The sequence below is a fragment of the Onychomys torridus genome, chromosome 7 (genome assembly GCF_903995425.1).
Source record: "Onychomys torridus chromosome 7, mOncTor1.1, whole genome shotgun sequence".
Lineage (NCBI taxonomy): Eukaryota > Metazoa > Chordata > Mammalia > Rodentia > Cricetidae > Onychomys > Onychomys torridus.
Genome location: NC_050449.1, coordinates 87,493,063 through 87,517,433, shown reverse-complemented (window position 1 = coordinate 87,517,433; position 24,371 = coordinate 87,493,063). Strand labels below are relative to the sequence as shown.

The 24,371-nt window shown below is 41.6% G+C and overlaps 1 protein-coding gene across 1 annotated transcript in view; it reads right to left on the bottom strand.

Moving 5' to 3' along the window:
• Positions 1-24,371, bottom strand: part of Slc9a9 (solute carrier family 9 member A9) — a 549,909-nt gene that overhangs the window by 292,490 nt on the left and 233,048 nt on the right. Inside the window, exons 8-9 of the mRNA XM_036193912.1 lie at positions 10,174-10,312; positions 7,257-7,362 (exon numbers count right to left, since the gene is read on the bottom strand). Coding sequence (XP_036049805.1) covers positions 7,257-7,362; positions 10,174-10,312 — 245 coding nt within the window. The remainder of the gene's footprint in view (positions 1-7,256; positions 7,363-10,173; positions 10,313-24,371) is intronic.

Below are 24,371 nucleotides of genomic sequence, written 5' to 3'. Positions count from 1 at the left end.
TGAGGTGGTGGCGAACATGGCCCTTGAAGTGAAAGATGATGAAAATAAATCAAATGATCATCATCAAATTAGTAACAACTGGAGTGAAAGTTGGAGACATGGTAGTGAGAAAGCCCCTTTCCCCGATGAAGTGCTTGTCACGAATTAATAAGAAGCTGAAATGACAAGGATAATGAGCAGCATGCAAACCATCTTCAAAGCTTGAATTTTGTCTCTTTGTTTGTCTCTAAGTACGCACCTGGCATAAGATGGTCCTGAGGACTCTCGCCTCTAGGCCGGGCTGCCTTTGAACTTCATTTCCTTCCTGGTCTGTCATCTACTTCTGGTTTCCTTTGCGAAATAGCCTGCAGATCTTTACTTCCTTGATCCCATTTAGGCTTCTTTGTAAGCAATCAAAACAGACCCTGGCTACTGTCACCAGGGGGAGTTTATTGGAAGGAAGTATGGCAGCTCTCAGAAAGAAAAAAAAAAAAGGCACTAAGCGCCAGGGCTCTGCTGGCAGGAATGAGTAGAAGGTTTCAACAAGGTTCTGCTATTGCAAAGAACAGGTGCCAGCAGTTATGCATTTTCCTAGCCCTGTCCTAAAGACTCCTATCCCAGGGAAAGTATCTCCAGGAACTGTCAATCATTTTAGCAAAGGAGGGTGAAATACCTTGCTTAAGATACTATGATCCAGTGGAATAGGAGAGTGATTCCTTAATTAACACTGGGATATTACTATCAGTGGAAGTGAGAATGAGTGATGGACAGATACACCAGTACATGTCCACTACATTCCTCTAGACTAGGCTATTTTCCTGTCTACACATCTAATTTTTAGCTGAGGAGGTATGGAAGTCAGGTTACAGATGAATGAAATTCATGAGGATCATTTACTTGGTCTGTGGATCTGCTCTGGGACAGCCTGACCAGTGGCCAGAAAGGAACTACAGCAATACTGTCAGGTCCAGGAGCACTTAATACTCTGTCGTGGAGTCTGTGATGCAGAATTGGGGGATTTGACTCTCTGATGAATTGTGCTCACTTATTCCAAGACTCAAAAAACAAGCACCGAGGCTTGGGAGGTACAGTATACAGCATGCTTGCTGTGCAAGCATGAGGACGTGTTTCAGTACTCCAGAACCCATAAAACAAAACAAAACAAAAATCAAAACAAACAAAAAACGGAGGGCAGCAGCATGTGCCTGTTACCCTAGTATTAGGAAGGCAGAGACAAGAGGGTCCTTGGGGCTTATTGGCCAGCTAGTGTAGCCAAATAGGTAAGCTCCAGTGTCAGTGAGAGATCCTACCTTAAAAAATTAGAGGACCCATGATTGAAAAGCTGATGTAGATCTCTGCCCCCACCCCCACATGTGCATACACACACACACACACACACACACACACACACACACACACACACACCAGACTGCCTGGGATGCTTCAGTCTTGTTGTGGACCTGATAATCTATTGTAACATCTGTCCTTCAAGCCTACACATTAGGTTAGTACTCCAGAATTTCAGAACTTCAGTACTTCAGTATTTCAGAACCGTAAGAGTAAATGAAGTAAGACAGTGAGCTCTAGATGCGCATGGACAAGCAAGTCATTGTAGAACCCTACACTATAAAATAGCTAAAAAGATACTTAAAAAGTAATTTGTAAGTCTAATATGAAGATAACCATAAAAATTTACTGAGGGCCATAAAATGACTTAAGTAAATAGACATAATTCTCAAATTATTTTCAGTTTGAAACACATTATTTTCAATTCATTTAGAATTATAAATATATGAGCACTATAAACAGTACAGAAGCCTTTAAAAATAAGATGAAATGTAGAATATTGATCAGCAATATCCATATGCCTGTATGTATGTACCATATATATATATGATTTTTTAGATTTATTTATCTTTATGTGTATTGGTGTTTTGTCTTCATGTGTCTTTGTCTGTGCATCACATGCTTGCAGTTCCTATGAAAACTAGGAAAGAATGTTGGATTCCCTTGAGTTGGAGTTACAGACAGTTGTTAGCCACTATGTAGGTGCTGGGGATCAAACCTAGGTCCTCTGGAAAAGTAGGCAGTGCTCCTAACTGCTGAGCCATCCCTCCAGCCCTGATCTATTGGATATTAAGATAAATCATGAAGCTGAAACAATTTAAAGAGTGAAGATCCAATGCTAAGTGAACAACAGAAAGTCCAGAACATACACGTAATACGTGTTTGCACAGATAGACTTAAATCTATGGGTGGCTTACCATCTGGGAAGGAAATCAAATCCCCATTCTATCCCACAAGTAAAACCAAAGAACTACTACAATAAAGCATATATTATTATTAAAGAAATATTGGGCATTGTAGAATGGGGATGAACTTATTCAAAACTTGAAAATGTCTACACTAATCATATTACCTGATACAAGCAAACACAATGTAATATACTTAAAAGGAAACAGGGGTGCAGAGAGAAGATTCCATAGCTAAAGGACTAGCTGAACAAGCAGGAGGAAGAGAGTTCATATCCCTAATACTCCTCCTGTAAATGACAACTGGGTATGATGATCCACTTGTAATCCCATCACTTGGGATGTAGAGCAAGGGATCCCTGAGGACACTGGCTAGCGATATCTATATATATCTATATATATCTATATATATCTATATATATCTATATATATCTATATATATCTATATATATCTATATATCTATATATCTATATATCTATATATCTATATATCTATATCTATATCTATATCTATCTATCTATCTATATATATATATATATATATATATATATATATATATCAGTGAGTTATGGCTTCAGCAAGGACACCACCTCATCAATATATAGGGTAGAGAATGACCAAAGAAAGTACCTATGACAACCTCTGGCCTTTGCATTTATGAACACCACATACATATATGGGAACACACACGCACACACACACGCGCACACACACTAAAATGAAAGGGCAAGTACAAATTGGAGAGTATTCATAGAACAGATGACAAATGACAGCTTAATTTTCTTGATAAAGAACAATGAAAACAAAATGTGGTAAGATGAGGATTTGAGTGAGACGAAAGGACAGAGAGCCTAACAGGTGGTTCAGCAAAGGAGAGATGCTTATAAACAGCCCGCCATCAGGACGCTTTTGTCCAGTAATAGGGGAATACAGAGGGAAATGGAACTCAATGACCAGTTCAGTATGTTTAACAGGTCCATGGGAGTGAACTCCCATGTTGGCAGAAGCACAGGGGGTATGTATGAATTTTACAGAAGACAGTAAGAACAGCTCTCCATAAACTTAAAATATTAGCTCAGAAATTTTGTTTTTAGGCGGTTCTATGAATAAAATCCATATACCTAGTGTGGTAGTTTGAATGTAATTGGCCCCATAAGCTCATAGGGAGTGGCACTATTAGGAGGTATGGTCTTGTTGAAGAAAGTGTGTTACTGTGGAGGCAGGCTTTGAAGTCCCTTTTGCTCAAGCTTCCCTCACGGTGACCCCCTAGACCATTTCCTGTTGCCTGCAAGATATATAGGACTCTCAGCTCCTTCTCCAGCACCACATCTGCCTACATGTCACCATGTCCCACAATGATGATAATGGACTGAACCTCTAAAACTTTAAGCCACCACATTAAATGTTTTCCTTTATTAGAGTTGCCATGGTCATAGTGTCTCTTTACAGCAATAGAAACCCTAACTAAGATATCTAGCTATAAGGATGATTACCTCAAAAATACTAATACTAAAAACTGTAAATAATCAAAAGGCTTAGTAGAAGTTAACTTTATGTGCCATAGTATTGAATGTCAGAAAAAGCATTTGTTATAAACTGTTGAGTAAGGAAAGCAAGTTGCTTATTACTTTTCTAAATTAAATTTAGATTAAATATCTAAATGCCTGAATATATTTAGAACATATTCAATTTGTTATATGTGAATGTAAATGTATATGCATACATTTTATTAAATGGACACTAGAATATTAGTAATAGTTATAAATAGGAAATAATGATACAAGTTATTTCTAATTTGTTTCCTTATGCGAATGTATATTTTCTTAAATATTATATAGTAAATATGTCTTACCATAGAAGAAAGTTTTAAAAAAGTGAAGATATGTATTTCAAAACAGATATGCTATAGTCAAACTGGCAGAAATTCTGTTTTCAAGACCAAGTCATAAGTGAAAAACTAACTCATAGAACCTACAAAAGAGGTGAACTAGACATGGAAGGCTCACAGCCTGCTTTCAGGGTGATGTTCTTGAGGACCCATGTTGTAAAATATCCCTTTACACCATGTGAAGATATGCCACTGTGACTGGTTTAATAAAAAGCTAACTGGCCAATAACTAGGCAGGATTTTTAGGGCAGAGAGAATGCTAGGAAGGAGAAAGGCAGAGTCACCAGCCAGGTGGAGAAGAAGCAGCATGGGCAGTACAGAGTAAAGGTAAAAGCCATGAGACAAGAAGTAGGTTGATAAAAATGGGTTAATTTAAGTTGTAAGAGCTAGTTAGTAAAAGCCTAAGCTGTTGGCCAAGATTTCATGATTAATAGTAAGTCTCTGTGTTGTGATTTGAGATCTGGCAGGAGAAAAAGAAAAATCCACCTACAGACCCTTTGGCAATGCCTGGGCTCAGAGAGTCTTTCCGAGAAATGGTGGCACATGGGTCCCATGTCCAGGTCCTGCATGCTGCACTGTTAGTGTACTAGACAAGCAATCCCCCATGATTGCTGGTCAAGCCTTCCTTAGCTCATTCCATTTTTACTTTACTGCATTCATTGCTGTATATTCACTTGTTAAGGATTTTTAAAAGGCCTTTAGGTTTTATCTTTGCACCACACTGATTTACCTATGGTCTAGGATGGTACTGTCACACTGAGATGAGATTGGAGAATTACATTGCATATCAGACCTTCAGATTTCTTCAGAGGTGATTATGAGAAATGAGTATAAGAAGAACAAGTCTCCAACTTCTCCAAATTATTATTAAAGACATTTCCATTCAGGTGCTCAAACTCCCCATATGATGATCCAAATGATGAAATCTCCTCAAATTTTAGTAGAAATTCCCCTTAAAATTTTTTGCTCACTTTTGTAAATGTGACTTCCTCTGATAAGGCTGTTTTAGTCCTGGACTAGTCAACATGTTCTCTTTTGACTTTGGCTCCCAGAGAGCTCAGAGCCATACTTATTGCCAAACTATAGCAAATACACAGCTGTCTAATTTGAAGAAAAACTCTATCCCAGAACATGAATGTTTATCCTCAACTAAGAGGTTCCATGATATGCATGGCTGGTATTATGAGTTGTCACAAATCCAATTTGGAAATAGGCAAGGATTAAATAACAAATAAACACATAAGTGATTTGGACTGCCTAGGCCTGGTCTTTGGCAATAGGAAATGCTTGTACCTAACTTGGTTTGAATCAAATGCCTCCTAGGCATATTGCCTAAATCTGGAGTACTGCTCAGGAGAGCTTGCTGCTGGGTTCAGCCATAGACAGTGGGATTTTCCTACTACCAAGGCCCACACCTGCAACTGCTCATCTTCTGAGGCTTGCTCCTGAGCCTTCAGGTATCCACTAAGGGAATCAGGTTGAAAAGGTAAAAAAACAAGGTAAGGAGAGTGGCAGTGTAAAGTTTCCTGTAGACTACAACCTTGCATACAGTTTCTACAAGATCTAGTTGAAAGAAACCCAGAAGTAGAAAATCTTCATTCATAGAAATGTACCAGTTTTTTAGGGGTGCACGTGTGTGTGTGTGTGTGTGTGTGTGTGTGTGTGTGTGTGTGTGTGTGTGATGTGTGTACTTGCATGACTTTATTATAAGACACTTCCTAGCTTTTCTAGAAGGTCAAGTATTGATTCTCAACTGTTAGCATTATGTACATAATTTCACAAGTTATGTACAAAACAGGACACCGAACAAGGAGAAAAGGAAAACTACTTTTCAATAATTGTGACATAAGGAGTTGCCTGTATTTAAAAAACATTATCCACCCTAGCCCCTAGATGCACAGCCCTTCAGCAAACTCCTCAGTAACATGACAACGTAACAGTCTTTGCATTGCAATGATTTCGATAAAGTGCCCAAAAAGATGGAATCTGGTGGTGCCATCTTGATTAGCGCATCATGAGAACTTTCAAGGCAGTTTTTTGTCTAGAACCCTGTAGGAATGTAGGGCCCATAAGGCTTTGCAGTGTTCTAGGCTAGCTTATCAATTGGTCATACACTAAAACGATGTGTATGGCAGTAACAGGACAGAAATGACTAGCCCAAGAGACAAAGCAGGCTCTTGGGACCCAGTGAGCACCCTCTCTTGGAGGACATCCTGGTCTCCCACAGGGGAGGTTCATTTGCCTTAGCTTTAAATCTTAGCATCCCCACTCACCACACAATGAACTGGGGCACTTCTTAATTTGGGGTCTTCCTGTCAGTGGGTGTCGATTTTAATTGTTATTTAGGCTATTCATCATTAGAATGAAAATACCCCAAGGACATGGGTCTAACTCCGGGTAATGATATAGCAGAGATTCTCACCGCTTGCTTGTCAGTTAAAATGTGGTGGGGCCCAGGACTGAAATTTGAGAGCAGCAGGAAGTCGGGCTGAAGAGCCTTGGTGATCCTTGCACATGGCAGTCACCCAATTAGTACAGCCCATGCAGTGATGGAATAGGCATTTGGTTGAAGAATCCATAGCAAAGGATCCAAAGTCCATGAGACCTTAAAGACAGCTTTCCCTGGATCAACTGCCTGACCTCAGAGGACTCTGTACACTTTCTGCCATATGAGACATTAGACGGTAGAACCACCCACTGGCTTTTGGCTTTCTGACTTGGCCAGGCAGCTGTGCAAAATTTATGCGCACTGATGTGTTTATATGTGCACATCATGCATGGAGAGGCTGCCCCTCCATTCTCCCCAGCAAGGCTGGTTGTGTGCATCCCTTCACAGTTCATGCAGCCTTTCCTTTGTAAAGTCATCCATCATAACTATAAGCCAGTCCTTTCAACATCCCCTCCTGTCCAAAAAGGAGAAAAAGAACATTTTGAAATCATTCTGTTAAACTATTTTTCAAAGTGGATGAATTATTATTTTTTATTATTTCTCCCCAGGGAGCCCTGCAGAGGCTGATTTTGATAGAATCCATTTGATTCACTATTTAAGAGAGACTTCATTTCCTCTCCTGCTGGGCCACACATACAAGAAGCCACATTCACAGGTTTTGCTCACACTGCAGCATGAAGTACTGACCTGTTAAGCCAGCAGCCTCTGCAGATAGGAAGGCACTCCAAGAAAGGAGGAAAAACAGGCCTGTTTCCAGCATCGGGAACTCACAGAGCTTGGTAAATTTGGTCAAGTGACAAGATGTGTTAAGGAAAACAACAACTGTTTTCATAACCAAATCTGCTTGTTGGCTAAGAGGAATGGATTTGGTGACGAGAGTTGCAGAGGAAAAGGCTGATTGTTCATATCTGAGTAGGTGTAGCTCGTTGGTCCTAAGAAGAGGAGCATTGGTTCCATGCTGTGTTGTAGGCTCAACACACCCATAAAATTTAAACCAGTGTTCGGATTTAGAAAAGAAAGTATCTACTAAGAGTAAACCCATCAGGCTGTGGGTATGAACTCTTCCGAGTGTGGTTTGTCCCTTGGAGTGTCACCCCAGAAACAGGGCCAGATAGAAAAGGCCAAGCAAAGGAGAGAGCCTTGGAGTCAGAGGAGTCCCTTAGAGGAGGCAGTGGTGCTGGTCCCTAGGATGTAGCCTGAACCTGCTCCTCTGTAGGACCCCCCCCAAGGGGTGGAAACAGCAACAGATACAGTTATTTACAGTGAGAGGAGAACTGTTCCAGCCCTCTTGGTATTAATACATGGAGCAGGATTAGTGTTAGGTTTAGTTCATTTTGCCAAAGGTGATGCTTGGGCAATAATCTATAAACTATAAATTAGAAGGCAAATAATGGATGGTAACCCAAGCTGGGCAAAGAATGGGTTATGGGGAGATGATTAGGAACCTCTGATGATAGGAAAGTGTTTGCTAGGCACAAAGTGCTCTGGAAAAGAATGAGATGCGATTGACTTGCAATCTAATGCTTTTAGAAGAAAATATGAAACCTATTCTATATTAAAAGATGGATAGTGCATGGGATGGATGGAAAAGCATGACCTTTGACCTCTAGGACGGAATATTTGTGTTCAAGCCTTGGCTTGTCTAGTCACTGGATGTGTGACTTCTGAGCAGTGTATTACTGACCCTCACCTCCGTCCTATGTGACTTGGCAACAAGAATAATACATCTCCCCCAAGTTTGGAGAGTAAAATGAGGCATGTGAAAAGTGATTTGTTAAATTTCTGGAAGCTAGAATACCAAGAGTCAGAAGTCATTCTCAACCTAGTCACATATCTAAGCCACTTTGTGCCTCTGGTTCTCCAACGGAAAGTGGGATGATGGTCTTATCTAAGCATTGCCACATGCCCCCGTACAGAATGATGTACTCAGAACAGCACTGGCGCACAGTGAGGGCTGAGTGAAGTTTTCTGTTAGTGGCTTAGGTTAACTTCTTTTGGTAAAACATCGTTCCTGAGAACATATCTTGAAAGATCTGGATCATGTGGAATAAGGACCAGGCTTACCTTAGGTCCTTCCCAACATCCCCCTTTGTTACTCAAAAGGAAGACTTTGCTTCTCATCAGGTTCATTCTCCTAACTCTTTCTGGTTTGTTTCAAAGGGAAGGTTTCCACTTGTTAGGTTATCAGAGTAGTATATCTAAGTAGGCTAAAGAACATCCTTCTCTTTAACCTTCTCCAGGAGTTCTGAGTGGAAGTCCAAGTCTAGAACCTGAGGGCCTGACCTGAGCAGCCTACCTTGGTGTGGACATGATGTCCAGGATAGGGTGGACAGACATCTGTGTGCACCTGCCTTCTCTACAGCCTGTCTATAGAGCCCATGAAAGCCACCAAGTACCACACAATTGACTGTAATGGAGCGCTTTCCATTGCCCCCTGGCTCAACTGTCTCTATGCTCTTTCTTCCAGATGTGACCTGACCTCTGGCAGATTTCTGGCCTCCAGGACAGTTAGTTCCCTTTCCTCATCAGCCTGCTCACTTCTGTGTCTACACATTCTGCTCACACCAGCCTGAAGGGAGTTCTGATTTCAACCTTCCCACCTCGTCTGTGCTATGAGAGTAAAAAGCCTGTTTTTTAATCACAGCCTCCTTGCACCCTAGCTCTATGGCCACAGTCAAATTATTTAACTTTAATTGTCTGAGATTATTCAGCTGTACAATTAGAATAATAACAGGATCTACCTTACAGGATCCCTATACAAAGTGTCTGAGATTTAAAAAAAAAATGTTTAAGATAGTGGGATAGTGGTGGGGTGTCAATGTTCCCAGTAAATTCTAACTGGTATTATTATCACCATGCTCATTGTTACTGTTGTGGGGACCCAGAGTTAGTATGGGAGGGCCCTTACCTCCTTAACCTTCTGTGTAAAGAGAAGGCATTAATGACATGTCCTGTAGGGCGGATTCAAATGAAGAGGTGCCTGGGAAGGTCTTGGCACATGCTACACTTTCAGTTGGTGTTCCCATCATCATTATGACTACTCTAGCCCAGGCAGCACATGACCTCTGCCATTGCTCTACCTAATGATTAAGACACAAAAGAAAGCCATACATAGCAACTATGATTTCTTCATTTTCTCCCACGATACAATTGTGAAGCTTTTTAACTAGTCCTTGTTCTGGCCTACCCTATCAGCTGTTAAGTGACAGCAGAGCATCTGGCTTTATCAACTGCAGTTGATGCTATTCTATTTTGGACCTTGGATCTTCAGTTCTTTCTCTTTACCTTCACGTAGTCAGTCGTGGTGTCTTATGCCCACAACTTTCCTTAGGTGCTGGTTTTCCTAAGGCTGTCTAAGAGAAGGCACCGGCAACAGTGGTAGACTTGACTGTAGACAGAGAAAGAACCTGTCCCCTCTATTGCCAGTATCGATTTAATGCTTCACAGTATCACCCAGAACTGGGATGGGTTCAGCAGCCAGTGCTGTATCAAATTCAAACTGATCTTGCCACTCACTGCTGAGGAGGTTATTCAGCCTCAGAAACATTTCCTGCATGTTGGCTGCTCTGAACTGTCCCCAGCTCCACACAATGACAAAGGATATCAGTGCTGTGACGACTGCATACGCGGAGCCCATTGCAAAGGAGCCAGCGAAGATCCCTAGGAAATTCCCCACCGACTGGAAGAAGGCGGCAGTGTCAAACGCGTTGGGATTCTCCTTGGGACTGTAGATGGATATAGAGCTGAAAAGAGAAGGCAGCTTAGTCAGTGACGGTCAGCATTGCACACACTACCTTCCGGGAGGGGCACACTTTCCAGTGAGACTGAGTGCTGGCAAGAGGATGAGGAAGGAAAGGGGGAATGGGTAGGGAAGCAGCAAGCATCCCTTGTCTTCCAGACCAGTCCCATGGTGTCCACATACTACGGCCAGTCAGTAAACATTTTTATATTGGGAGAGTTGTAAAGAATATTGTTTCCAAGCAAACTAGGCATGAAAGCATGGTAGCTGTATATGGAATCTGCTGAGAAGATAGATAACTGTGAATTATTTAGTGGTCATATGTCTTCACTGCTCTTATATATTCACATATGTTCCTGAGAAAGAGTGCTTTTATGGCCTGTGCACAAATGGACAATACAAATCACAGCATGCACAAAATATCCTGCCATGGTCTTGTCATAAGCTACAAAGCATTTGTCTCTCCATTGTAACCCCGTGGAAAAAAGAACCCTGATGGTGTGCAGAAGCCCACAGTATTAACTCTCCAGACAGTCAAAGGCCCCACTTTCCCACAGAAATGAATATCAGCAGTCACTCAAGGTCATTTTTCACATCTAGTTACCTTGCCAATGGACAGCTCTCCCCAGAGAAGTGCAACCCACCAACAGGCAGTCTGGTTAGTTAAATTTTTTCTTTGTTTTGAGACAGTCTTACTCTGTAGCCTGGTCTGGACCCAACTCATAGAAATCCTCCTGTATCAGCCTCTCAAATAGGATGGTAGGCATAAAACATCTATTTGATTTTTTTTAAATGGAGGCTTCAAATCCCAGAGTGCTAATGAGAAGGACAAGGTGTGTCTTATATCAGGCACTATGAACTTCTCATAGTGTCGCATTAAACTTAGCTGATGTATCAAACCTGAAGGGCTTAGGGAGACAAACAAAGTTAGACTTTAGAATTGGTTTAATAGTTTTAATTTTAACATGGAGTCTTTAAAATTAGTCAGGAAAAAAATTAAGAATTTGACAGTGAATTCTGAAAAGAACTTCATAGTTGTGTGGAGAGGAAAAAGGCACACCAGACATGCTGACTGAGATTAGACAGGGTTATACAGAATGTAACAGAGTCTTTTTCATCAGGATGGTTAGAGCCTGCTGACTCTCCTCTGCCTTGGCTCTCTGCCTCTAGACACTAGTTAGGAGATGGAAGGAGGAGTGGATTCCAGCCTTCCCCCAGAAAGATATGTAAGGAAAGGTGGGACTTTAAATGTTTTTGGGTTTCTATGGATACCTTTAAACCTCCAAAGCAGATCAAGCCCTTCTACTTTCTTTTCTAATTTAATTTAATTTAATTTTACATATTAGCCATGGGTTCCCCTGTCCTCCCCACTCTCACCCCCAATCCTGCCTTCCCTCCAGACCCTCCCATTCCCATCTTCTCCAGGGCCAAGACTCCCCTGGGGATTCAGCTCAACCTGGTAGATTCAGTCCAGGCAGGTCCAGTCCCCTCCTTCCAGGCTGAGCAAAGTGTCCCCGCATAAGCCCCAGGTTCCAAACAGCCAGCTCATGCACTAAGGACAGGTCCGGGTCCCACTGCCTGGATGCCTCCCAAACAGTTCAAGCTATTCAGTTGTCTCACTTATCCAGAGCTGTGGTGCCCCCAACTGGATCAGGCCCTCTGGATAAGTGAGACAAACCCTTCTACTTTGATCTCTTAATTGGAGAAGGGAGATGAACGGGGCTGAGGGGCGCCTGGAAGTGTATGTGCGAGAGGACTGCCTTGAGGTGCTCCTCCTCCTGTGGAATGCTAGGTTTTCAGGAAAGCAGAGGTCCAAACACACCTTTGAGCTTTCCTCACTGCCAAGCCCGGTAAACCCCAGGGCTGATGGAAACCTAGAGCTGGAGCTGGGGAAGCGGAGTTCACCTGACAGTCACCAGCACCATTCTCTATTTCCGGGAAGAGACGTGAAAGGGAAATCCTTTCATTTCTTTCAAATAAAAGTACTTTTAATTAATTAATTCACAGTAATATAGCTTTGTAAATAGCTCTAAAATTCTGGGGACTGTAGACCCGTGGATCTGACCCTTTGAGCTGGCACCTCTTCACCCCCACTCCCATCTCCCTGGAAATGTTATTTCTGGTTGCTCTTGGTAGCCACAGTGATAGCTGGTGACACCTTATACATTATTTATGAACTGCTTTTCTCAAACCAATTTCACTTTTATTCAGGTGTAAAAGCTTTCATTAAAGAATTTGTATAAAATTTTAAGTTTGATAAGTTAAATATATTTTATAATATATGTGAGAAAGTGTACATTGACATAAAGTTTCCTGTGTATGACCTCAACTCATCCTGCTGGCCCTACTGCTTTTAAAGTATGCTCTTTGTGACATGTTGTCCTATTTCTGTCCACCAAACATGATAGAGCCTTCATCTGCCCAACTCCATGTACTTCTCTGTGATGTTTGCCTTACTAGAGTCCAGGGAGGTAGTCTATTGAATTTGTTGCTCATAAGTCCTCCAGAATATAATCACTGGGTACATGCTACATGTTGGGTGACACATTACATATGGAGTACTGAAGACAGGTGGAGAAGCACACAGAATGGAAACAAAATTAAATTCAACAAATATCATCTGATACATGGAAGACATCTCTAGGCAGAAAATCCTAAGATACGGATGACAAGCACAGTGCTGAATGTGATGTTGTGAGAGCTATAAAACATTTAACAGTACAAAAGAGGAAAGACTATTTCATAATAAAGGAGACGGTATTTGATATCAAGTCAACAGAAAGTGATGGAGAGAGACTATTCCAGGAAGTGAAGGGAGTTTAAAGAAAGGCAGTGAGGTAGGTGAGTTCAGGGCACCATCAAGGCATAGCTACTGTGTGGGTATGGCTGGAACTCAGGAGTGTGTACAGGAACCCATGTGGAGAGGGAGAGTTGAATGACATGGTACTGTGGGATGTTCTGTATGTCAAATGTGTTGCTCTGATTGGTTAAAATAAATAAAGTGCTGGTTGGCCAGTAGGCAGGCAGGAAGGATAGGGTAGGCGGGACAAGGAAGAGGAGAGGGCTAGGAACAGGAAGGCTGGGAGAGACACTGCCAGCCACTGCCATGACAAGATGTAAGGTACTGGTAAGCCACGAACCAAGTGGCAAAGTATAGACTAATAGAAATGGATTAATTTAAGATAGAAGAACTAGATAACAAGAAGCCTGCCACGGCCATACAGTTTGTAAGCAATATAAGTTTCTGTGTGTCTACTTGGTTGGGTCTGAGCGTCTATGGGCCTGGTGGATGAGAGAGATTTGACTCTGGGCCAGGTAGGAAAACTCTAACTACAACATGGCATTTCTTAGAGCCTGTAGATCCATGTTAAGGATGCTCACTTATACAGCATTCACTATCTTATGCCCATATTATAATTTTTTTAGTCTTTTATTTGTGTGAGATAAACAGGGTCAATTGTGGGTCCTCCTCCACGTCTCCCTTCCTACTTACTAAAATAAAGTAGCTGAAGAAAAGAGAACTCGGAGTCACATAGCTAGTCAGTTCATGAGGTGAACATTTTGTTTCTTATTCATTAAAATCAAAACAAAACAAACAACAATGAAACTAATCCTTGGGAGAAAACAAGAATGCACATGAAAATAGTTGAGTGGCATTTGTTACACTCACTTTAAGACAGTAGTTTCTGGGGTACCAGAGGCTTTGCTTAGATGGAAGTGAGCAGGTACTACTGTGGGTACTGGCAGCAACACCTGGGCTTCATTAAGGGAACCTGTGTTCAAAGCTGGCTTCCTCACCTACACACCAAACTTTGCTCAGCCTCACTTGAGTCTTGTTCCTCTTTGTATGCCTATGAGCACACGGCCTGGTGCTTGGCATATGGAAGTCTGTGCTATGCTAAAGATGATGGCATTATATCAAGGATGAAGAAAGAAAGAAAGAAAGAAAGAAAGAAAGAAAGAAAGAAAGAAAGAAAAAAAGAAAGAAAGAAAGGAAGGAAGGAAGGAAGGAAGAAAGAGAGGGAATGAAAGACACTGTCTTGAAAAAGTTAGTCAACTCTGAAAAGGAACTATTCTCTGTAAGAGTTCTATTAGGCATTGAGTAGATGCATCTGTTGGAGTTCTCAGCCCAATTCTGAGAATCCTTCTTGTACCTTATTACGAATGACATAGCTTTGGCACTTCTTGGAGGACCTGGGCAAGTCATCACACTCAGACTCAGTTTCATCACCTGGTCAAGAGAGATGACAGTATCCCTCCATAACTGTGAGTGTATAATGCACATGTAAAACACCTATGTAGATACTGTCAATTCCAAGGTTATTTGATAAATGCTTATAATGTACACTCAAAGAAAAACCCAATGAAAGTTATTTATCCCCATTATCATCATCATCCTGCTAAGAACTCCCACAAGTCTCACACTGGCAGATAGCAGAGTTCTATAATTTGAAGTAAGCTTTAGTTCCAAGAGTGGACAGGAGGGGTATGGTTGACCTCCTGTCACTCTAAGATTGAGGTTGTTAGAAAGGAGCTAGTCATAGAGATGGGTTTAGAAGAACAAGGTACCACAGCAGTATATTTCAAAGAGTGTCATGTTCATCACAGAGTTCTTGATCAACTGTATCATCAAGGAATGTGTCCTGGCAGGCTGGGCAGAGGTCTCCCCAGGGATAATAAGGCCACAAAACTGTTTAAGATGAAACTCATCAGCAATGCCACCTGACTTTTGGGGAAGAATGAGGCATCAGGGAAGAGGAATACACAGGAAAGAGAAAGACTTTGTAAAAACTAGCTGTCCCCAGGGAGGCACCTTCTCTACACTGCCAAGGTTTCAGTGAATTTGTCCTCTGGATTCTTGCTCCTGGAAAGACATCTCTTTGGACTTTGGTTTCCAGTAATGACATTAAACCTCTGTATTTGGTGCAGCAGCTAGGTTTAGAAGCTGGGAATGGCCCAAGATTTAGGTAGCACATACAGAGTTATTTAACTTAAGCCTAAGGGAGAAATATAAAGTTCATGAAGAAATATGAAGAGCAACTTCAGCTCTTATGATGACCCCTGTACCAATTGTGATAGCTGAACCATGAATGGGTAAAAATATCAGAAGGACAAGAGAAGGGGAAAGGAAGGAGGCTCTCTGTTAACCTGTTCAGTGGCTGTCCTTCAGAACACCACAGAGGTATGTGTATAGCACAAACTTGTGCTGGTGGCTAGTAGAGTCACTAGAGTTTGGAGGTGGATGAAACCAATAGCTTTGAAAATATTATGACCAGAAATACCCAGTAGTGTTTAAATATTCATCTCATAAGTTGGAAATAAGTCTAGGTTATCGATTTATCCAGTTTAAGAACTGACTGCTCAGCAGAAAGTGGGAAATAAATGTGCACAGGCCCTTCTACCTAAGAAATTTGAAATAAAATGAAGCATTGTAACTTGAAGAAACAACATTAATAAGGGTCTTTATTTTTCAGTGTACCATTTAAGATTCACAGGCACCACTAATATTCTGTCTACTATTTCTCAATAACTGATTTTTTTATGCCTATAATACAATGGTCCTGAAATGAAAAGGTCTGGCAGCATAGGGAGCATTGAGTATCTGAATTTGAAATACATCTTGGCTCTGTCTCATTGGCTGTATGACCTTGATCAAATTACTTAAACTATTTGTATTCCCATTTCTATAACATTATAATACTACCCACCACATAGGGTTGCTATGACAATTAAATGCATTGGCATTTTAAAGCTCTTAAAATGGCATCTGGTGCCTGGAAGGAACAAGATAGCAATTTCTTAGGAAATCTTCCTTCTTCAAATGATAAATTTCTTTCTTTCTATTTCTGTCTGTGCCTCTTTCCTTTTCTCTCTTAGACCTTGGTTTAGTTCTGAAGGAAGGGTTTCAAGGTAGATGTCCCGTGAAAACTTTCATCTATATGGAACAAGACTTTGCTGACTATCCCCTGATCTAGACCTCTGAGGGACAGGAATTGTTGGTGCATGCAAAGTATTTAGTATGGGTGACTCCGTGGCATATAATGAGTTCATGGTGCAAAAGGAGGCAGCAAGGAGGGGGAGCTAAAAGTAAATAAAGGAAGAAGAGATGCTGTGGGGAAAATGACTGACAGTGAGAGTACATACAGTATGATCTCATCCGTCCCACCCATGACTTTGATCATCTTTCCATTTTGCATCCTATCAAACCACCATTTTCCAAATTGTTATAACTAGGTCAAGCATCTCAGCTTCCAAGACCCTTCACTCTTGATATTCTTCAACTGTAACCCCTTAAAATACTTTGCTACACAGTTACTTATGGAAATGACCCAGCCATGCAATGGCCTCAGGTTCCAGGCAGCTGTGCAGCTACGCCGTATCCTGCATGGTCCTCCTGCAATTTAGGTGACTCTCCGGAACAAGTTTCTTCTGCACCTTTCAATCTACCCTCACCTCTTTGCTAACTTGAAATCATTTGCTAACTTGAAATCATGGTCACTCGAAAGCTTATAGAAAGTGTTAAGTGAACATACTGTCTCCCCTTTAGAATTTCTATGACTTTAATCATTAAAAAAATATGTGAAAATTGGGCTGGAGAGATGGCTCAGAGGTTAAGAGCACTGACTGCTCTTCCAGAGGTCCTGATTTCAATTCCCAGCAACCACGTGGTGGCTCACAACCATCTGGAATGAGATCTGATGCCCTCTTCTGTATACATAATAAATAAATCTTTTAAAAAATGTGAAAATGATTACTACAGCCAAAAATATTTAAAATAACCTTTTATTTTCTCTGTCAAATCTTCCATGTCTAACAAAGAAATTCAAACTATTGGTGCCAGTTCATTGATAAGAGCTCTTGATTAGATGTGACATAAATATAAAATGGCTTTTTTCCCCTTAAAACTTCTCCAGTTGTGCTATAAAGAATCCCCATTTGTGCTGGGTGAGTAGTTATATTGACAAGTAGTTCCACTGGTAAGTAATTCCATTGATGATGTCTTGGTCAAACTCCATTATTCAGTTACTTTTCTTGATTAAAACTTAGTTAAGTCCAGCTTTAAACTTCAACCTTCAAAGCAGAATTCCTCTTTTCTACATAGCAAGGTCCAGAGAGTTCCAGGTGGTTCCTTGAAGGGATGAGCAGCAGTGAGATCCTCCTGCTGGTACCCTGTGGCACGGGGTGGTAGAGGGCATGACTGACTCTTGGTGAGGCATGCTCTAGTCTCACTCTGATTCCTGTTGAATCATTCTCCCAGAGACCTCAGGTGATATGCTATTGCGAACTCCTTCTTAGGTGCCAACTCAACCTTCATTTTCTTTGCAAGCTATACATATTCCTGTTGATCATCATGGCTTGAATTCATGGCTGCTTGGCCTCAGTGGCTTTACCTCTTCTCCTGACCTCAGGAAATTCCCTCGATAAGTCCCCTAAGTCAAGAAACAGTGCTGGCTAGCTGGTCTCACTTGCTGCCCAAATACACCAAACAAGGGGGCCTGTAGATCCTTCTCCAGCTGGCTCCTGCAGTCTCTATGTGTTTATGCCCCACACTCTGAGCATTCATAAGCAAGAATTCCCTTCTTTGACACTGCTTAGAGGGGGACTTAACTCTCTCCCTTACAGGATGAACTGGCAACTCCAGCTGTCTAGTGATTCAGGGAGCCCCTCCCACTCTGCTGAGGGGAGAGGAAGCATTCCTATGAGTATGGACAGTATCATTGCATCTTAATACTACAACTCTCTGAGGACATCTCCATCCTTCCAACTCGTAGCATTGACTGTTTCCTTGAATTCAGTAGTTGGCAGGTGTGGGCCTCTCTACTATGGAGCCCCTTTGCAGCCTTTTTGCTTTTTCAACCAAGTCCCTAACCCAATCTGAAAAACCAGAAAGGCTCATGAGATAAGCACTCTGGTGACTTGTGATACTTAATGTCAGGTGCTTACAGTTTATTTTCTCCCCATCTAGGTTGGGTTGCCATTCTGCTCTTTTGGACACATTTTAAAAGAGAAATACAGCACAGAACAGCAAATGAACTTTCTTAGATGCCATTCCATTTTGTTGGGCTTATAAGTCACAGGTAAGGACCAGGCAGGAGAAAAGAATTAATTACAGTGTTATTTTGCGTTTAAAGCTCTCTGTACTAAGAAAAGAAAGATGAACAGAACAAGAAACAAGTGGATCCTTATCTATTATTTATCTTTTAATAACTATACCAACGTGCCCTTTCCCAGGGAACTTGCTTAATTATGAATAAGGAATTGATTTTTATGGGGCCAAGAATTGTGTGTACACATTGGAATTCATTCTGGCGTCTGCCTGCCCATTATTTGGGCTTACATTCTGCCAAGGGCTGATGAAGTTCTGTCAAAAGAACCTGCTGTAAAATATAATGGCTTCAGGAATTGGGGGCATTCCAGGCACCCTGGGAGGTTAGAAGAGCTGTCTTAATAATAAGAGGTCTTGGCCAGAAGTTCACTGAGCATGAGTTAGAAGCATAGGGTTTCACCTTCTCAAGGGCCAAAGGGCCCTGCAGAGGGCTGTGCCAGGGGAGGCTCATTAATTAACTCTTTCGACTTCTGAAGTATCATTTAATGATTGCTTGCTAAGAACCCAAATTCATAGCTAGAAAGTGATTTTCCAGGCCCTTGACAAATATCTTGTCATTCTAATGTCAGCCATGAGAGAAAAAGACAAGGATAATTCTGTGGGAAGTAGAGGTTGTTGTGTCGTGGCCATACTGTGAGTAATGTAATCTCAAGCCAAAAGGATTCATTCCATCCACAAATATCCATTGCCCCTACTGTGTGCAGACATTGTTCCTAGCACTGGGGATGCAACAGGGACAAAACACAGCTGTCCTTACATTGCAGTGGCGACAACATCAGTACAGCTACGCAAACAAGACGACACGACGGTCGCTAAACAGACACTGGGGTGCCCTGAGTGGAAGGGAGAAGGTGACAGAGGGCGTGTTTGTACTGTGTGGAAAGGCTGCCTGAAGAGGACTGTGAGGGAAGTGAGCTGGAAAGAACTTCCTAGGCTCTGAAGCAGAGCGTTGTCTATGGAGGATCAGATGAGCCACAAGGAACCAGTATGGCTGGAGGAATGTGTGAAGGGTGAGAGGCAGGGCTAGAGTGGGGATGCAGCTGACTCTTGGGGAGCCTTTCAAGCCAGTGTTAGGATTTTCCGCTAGGGGCAGCCACTGAAGAGGTTGGAGGCAGAGGAAGGGTATATAGACTATTCCAAGAAACAACAGAGGAAGTCAGACAACTGGCAAGTTGACATCGCAGTACAGCCAAAGACTGAAGCAGCCCCATCTCTCCTCAGCAGCTGGAGGCTAAGGCTTGAAAAAGATCACAGGAAAGGCAGGGGTAGTGAGGTAGAAGACCAAGGAAAGCACAGGAGGCTAAAGGAGAGATGGATTTCAGAGGAGCAGTTGCAGCAAGAATTTGAAAGGTGACCATGCAGAGGAAGGGCTGGAGGCTCTGGGGAGAAATGAGTGGCCTCATGTTTCTAGTCGAGAAGATAAAGTCCCACAGTAAAATATCATTGGAAGATATCTTAGATGACATTCCCTTTCAAAACGTCCTGATTCTTAGGTCTGAATAAAAAATGGGATGGGTTCTACAAAAGAGGCTTGATGTCTCTGAAGATAGAGATGCTTAAACATAGAATGAAAGAATCCCTAGCCAGGGCACTATGAAGGAAACTCATGCACTTGAGAGTTGATGACATGGTGCCAGGAGACGGCTCACTGAAGGGTCACTGACTTATTTTCCATCTTTCTCCACATCTGCCAGGGAAGGAGGCAGGGCATACAGCTGCTGGAAAGGCTGGCACAGCTAGGAAGAAGCAATTGGTCTCTCAAAGGATGCAGCGCATGGGAACAGTATCGAGAGCAGCTAGGAAGTTCAGCACAGAATCATGCCCTTGACAGTTTCCTAAGTGGCTCTGGTCCATTAAATCCCAACCTCAAGGTGATACAAAGAGCCCTTGAGTTTAAAAGTGGTTAAAAGGAAGGTGTGTGTGTGTGTGTGTGTGTGTGTGTGTGTGTGTGTGTGTGTGAATTATATGTGCATTTTCTTTGAAAGGAGATCCTAAATTACTTTGCAATTTAGCCTGAAAAGTCTTGTCAGAATTAAATTAGTCTGTCGGCTCTGAGAAAATTTCTCTCATACCTAATATTGAAAGTGAATTTTAGATAGCCTTAGAGATGAAAGCAGCTTGCAAACACTCTTAGAATTTCCATTTCCTTCCTTTTTTTTTTTTTTTTAAAGCAGAAATAGGAATTTGAGTTTCATGACCCTAAGTGAGAGATTGAGTTTTGGGGGAGTAGAGGAGATAGGATTCCTGTGTCCTATTGGGAATTTCTTCCCCCTTCCCAAATTTTCTGTATCATTAATCCTCATTAATAAAATCTTAGCTCCAACCTGTGATATGTGAAACTTGGAGTCAAATAGAAAAGATACTGAAAAGTGGGTCCATAGCAACTCACAATGGAAGTCCAGTAAAAATGAAAATGTAACCATAAACAGGTACAAGTAAGACAAATATTAATCCCCAAAGTTTGAAACCAGAGCATGGAGTCAGATTCTCTTTCATTTCAGGTTAACAGAGGACTCAAAATACCTCTTACTCCTGTCTAGAATTTGCTTTGTTAAACATTTTGTAAGCATTATTTCATAGAGCCCTTGCCATAACCCCTGAAGCAGGTGCATTATTATTTCATTTTGTAGGTAAGGAAGCTGTGACTTAATGAGATTAAGTGACTTTACCCACTTCATCTTATTCAGTCCTCTCAACAATCTAATGAAGAAAGTGTTCTCATTTTACACACAGATTCACAGAGGTGAAATCCTTTGCCCAACTTTACTAGAAGCCATGGAACAGCAGCTTCTCAACTCAGGTCTCCATGAGGGAAGCCGGGATTGCAGGGAAACGTTTGGATGCACCACCCAAGTGCAAGCAAATAAACGACTCAGCAAAAACAACTTCATACACTCAAGACAAAGACCATTCTCAGAAGTTGAAGATTTTAGGACTCCTAGTCATAAATGCAAGGGAGAAAAAAAATCACAATAGTGAAAATATCCATTTCAATCTGACAATTAATGGTTAGGATTTCTTAATAGAAATCTTTCCTTTGTAGTAAAGAAGTGTGTCCATATCTCTTGACAACCCTGCCAACATTAACTCTGGCCTTCCACTCCATCTGTTGCTCATCCTACTTGCAACATGTAGTGACTATTGTCTCTTGATAGCAATAACTTATCTTGTTCTCTGAGCTTTCATTAAAAAAATAGTGACAAAATTAAGTTATATTTCTTTCAGGGTTGGGATTAGTTGTGTGTATACGTATGTAATACTTAAAACCTGGAACATAGAAAGCTTCCTATACAGGTTAGCTTTATAATTGTTAATATTTATATCATTATTACTAGATAACTGTCATCTCTTTTATCATTTCTCTCCTGAAAGAAATCAGTAAAAATTAAGGACTATTTCTAAAAGCATGGGGACAGTTAGGATTTGCCAGTAAGTGTCAGAACTTTATTAGAGTCTTTTAGGATGGAATAAGTAATACACACAGTTAGATCAAATACTGAATTTCTCTTTTTCTCAGTGAGGCCTATAGAGCTACCGGGAAAGTATCAAACAAATTGAATGCATGTACATTTTTTAACAGCAACTGAGAACTACAGACACCCAGTTGTCCTGTTAATCAAACAGAGCTGAATTTCTAGCTGTTCTGACAGGAAAGGGGACCCCCAGACACACAGACATATCACAGGAATCCTACTGTTACACCTGGAAGAAAATGTGTTTGTGAACAGTGTCTAGTGACATTCTGTGGAATTGTTGATCACAGTGATCAAGGGAAGGAGGCATGAACCCAGTGCAGTTTGCTTTCATGGAGCCTGCCAATTCACAACTCATCATATGCTACATGGAGATAAGAAGAATTAGACACAGGTGTGAGCGTTTGGAGTGGTGCCTGAGTGCCCCACAAGTGCTGTGTGCTGTGGACATGGCTGGCGAGCGGCTGAATGAAATGTTGCTTTCCTCTGGCTGGGTCAAAGGACACTTCCCAGACAATGAGCTGCCTTCCTAATCTGAGGGCTTTCCATTCATCCCCCTCTGATTGTAAACACCTCCCTGAGACAGCTGATGGAGAAGGGTAATGCCTGGAAAATATTTGCCCTGATCAACTGATTCGCCCAGACCACCTCTTCTGATACTGTTTTCCCATTTAGTAGCAATTAAGTGTGTATCTGGGCCCCAAATCACAGCTCAATTTAAGTAAATCTCAAGTTAAGTTTGGGATAGAAGCACCTGTTACCATCTTAAAATAAAGCCTTTTACCAAGACCCACATATGAATTATATACAAAGCATGGAGCCTTGAGATCAACAAAGCTTACCAAACAAAGGTTCTCTTCTACCTAATTTTTTTAAGTTATACATCCAGAAATAGCTATAAAGTACATACTCTACAGAAGACTGAGTCATCTCTGGTAAATTCTATTTAAATTTCAACAACACAGCTTATAATAACACATATTCATTAACAGATCTCTCTCTCCAATACCATGCAATAGAGAAACTTACAAAAGAAAACAAAAAACAAAAAAAAAAAACAAAAAAAAACCCAACAACAACAAAAAAAACCCTTCCAGTCAGAGACTCAACACAAAGGCCAGTACTTCCCTGGTTAAACCATTGAGATATTGCTTGGTCCCAGAAAGTTGGGAGACTAAGAGTTGGTTTTGTATATACGTTTGTAACAGCTTTATAGCCTGGAAGAACAGGTAATTGGAAGACTTGGTGATGGTTGGGATGGAGAGCAATCAGAGGAAAGTTCAAGTTAGAACCAAGTCATTAAGCCATGTGAACAACCTGCTTGGGGCCTAGCAATCAATGATTCTGGGAACCCAGACATGATGGGAACTGAACTGTGTCAATGTATAACATGCTTTTCATCCAGAAGGACACTCCTCGGTTTCCTCCACATTGCCTATATGGTCCACAAGCCCTAAAAACGACTGATGCAGGTACACAATATTGATGGCAGAGCAGACAGGGAAGACGTGAGAAGCAGAGCTATTGGTAAAACAAGGTGTGAAAGAAGATCTGGTAATAGGAACAGCTCTGTGCCTAAGCCCTGACCTTTCACACACCTCCAGCTCAGCAGGGGGCCCATATGGCTGCCTTGAGCTCCAGACTCCACAGGGGAGACTAAGACAGACCAAGGAGAAACTAATGGAGGATCCTGACATCCATCCATCTGTGAGTCTACCAGGTTGAGCTGAATCCCCAGGGGAGTCTTGGCCCTGGAGGAGATGGGAATGGGGGGGAGGGGCTGGGGGGAAGGTGGAGGCGGGGCAGGAGGGGGGAGGACAGGGGAACCCATGGCTGATATGTAAAATTAAAACACAAATATAATAATAATAAAAACAGAAATAAAAGTCCTTCATAAAAAAAGAGTGAGGTTTTGAGGGTGGTATATACATCTGAGCTGATCATGGCTTTTCAGTCATGGCTTAATTGATATTAATGTTAAGTATGTCAATACATTAAAAGCCACATGGCTACCACAACTAGGGCTTGGTGTTCCTGGGGTCAACCAGAATATATGAGATGCAGCAGTTCCAAAGTCTTGGTTTTCAGCTCACCCCTGGCTAGATCTCTACAAGATCCACTGCTCACATTATATATTCTTCCCCCACTCAACACATACACACACACACACACACACACACACACACACACACACACACACAGAGAGAGAGAGAGAGAGAGAGAGAGAGAGAGAGAGAGAGAGAGTCATTATATATCACAAGAAATAACACACATGCACACATGCGCACTGATGCACACCAGAAGCTGGGAAAATTGTCCCTTGAAGACTAAATTTTGAAATAATACTTTGGTGATTAGAACCAGGTGGCATGCAGGTGCCTTTGAGACAGCTTCAAACTAAAGAACTTCTCATGGAGCTCATAAGAGGACACAGACTTCTGTGGTTCAAGAGGAACCCACAAAAGTGCCAGAGACAGGCTGCT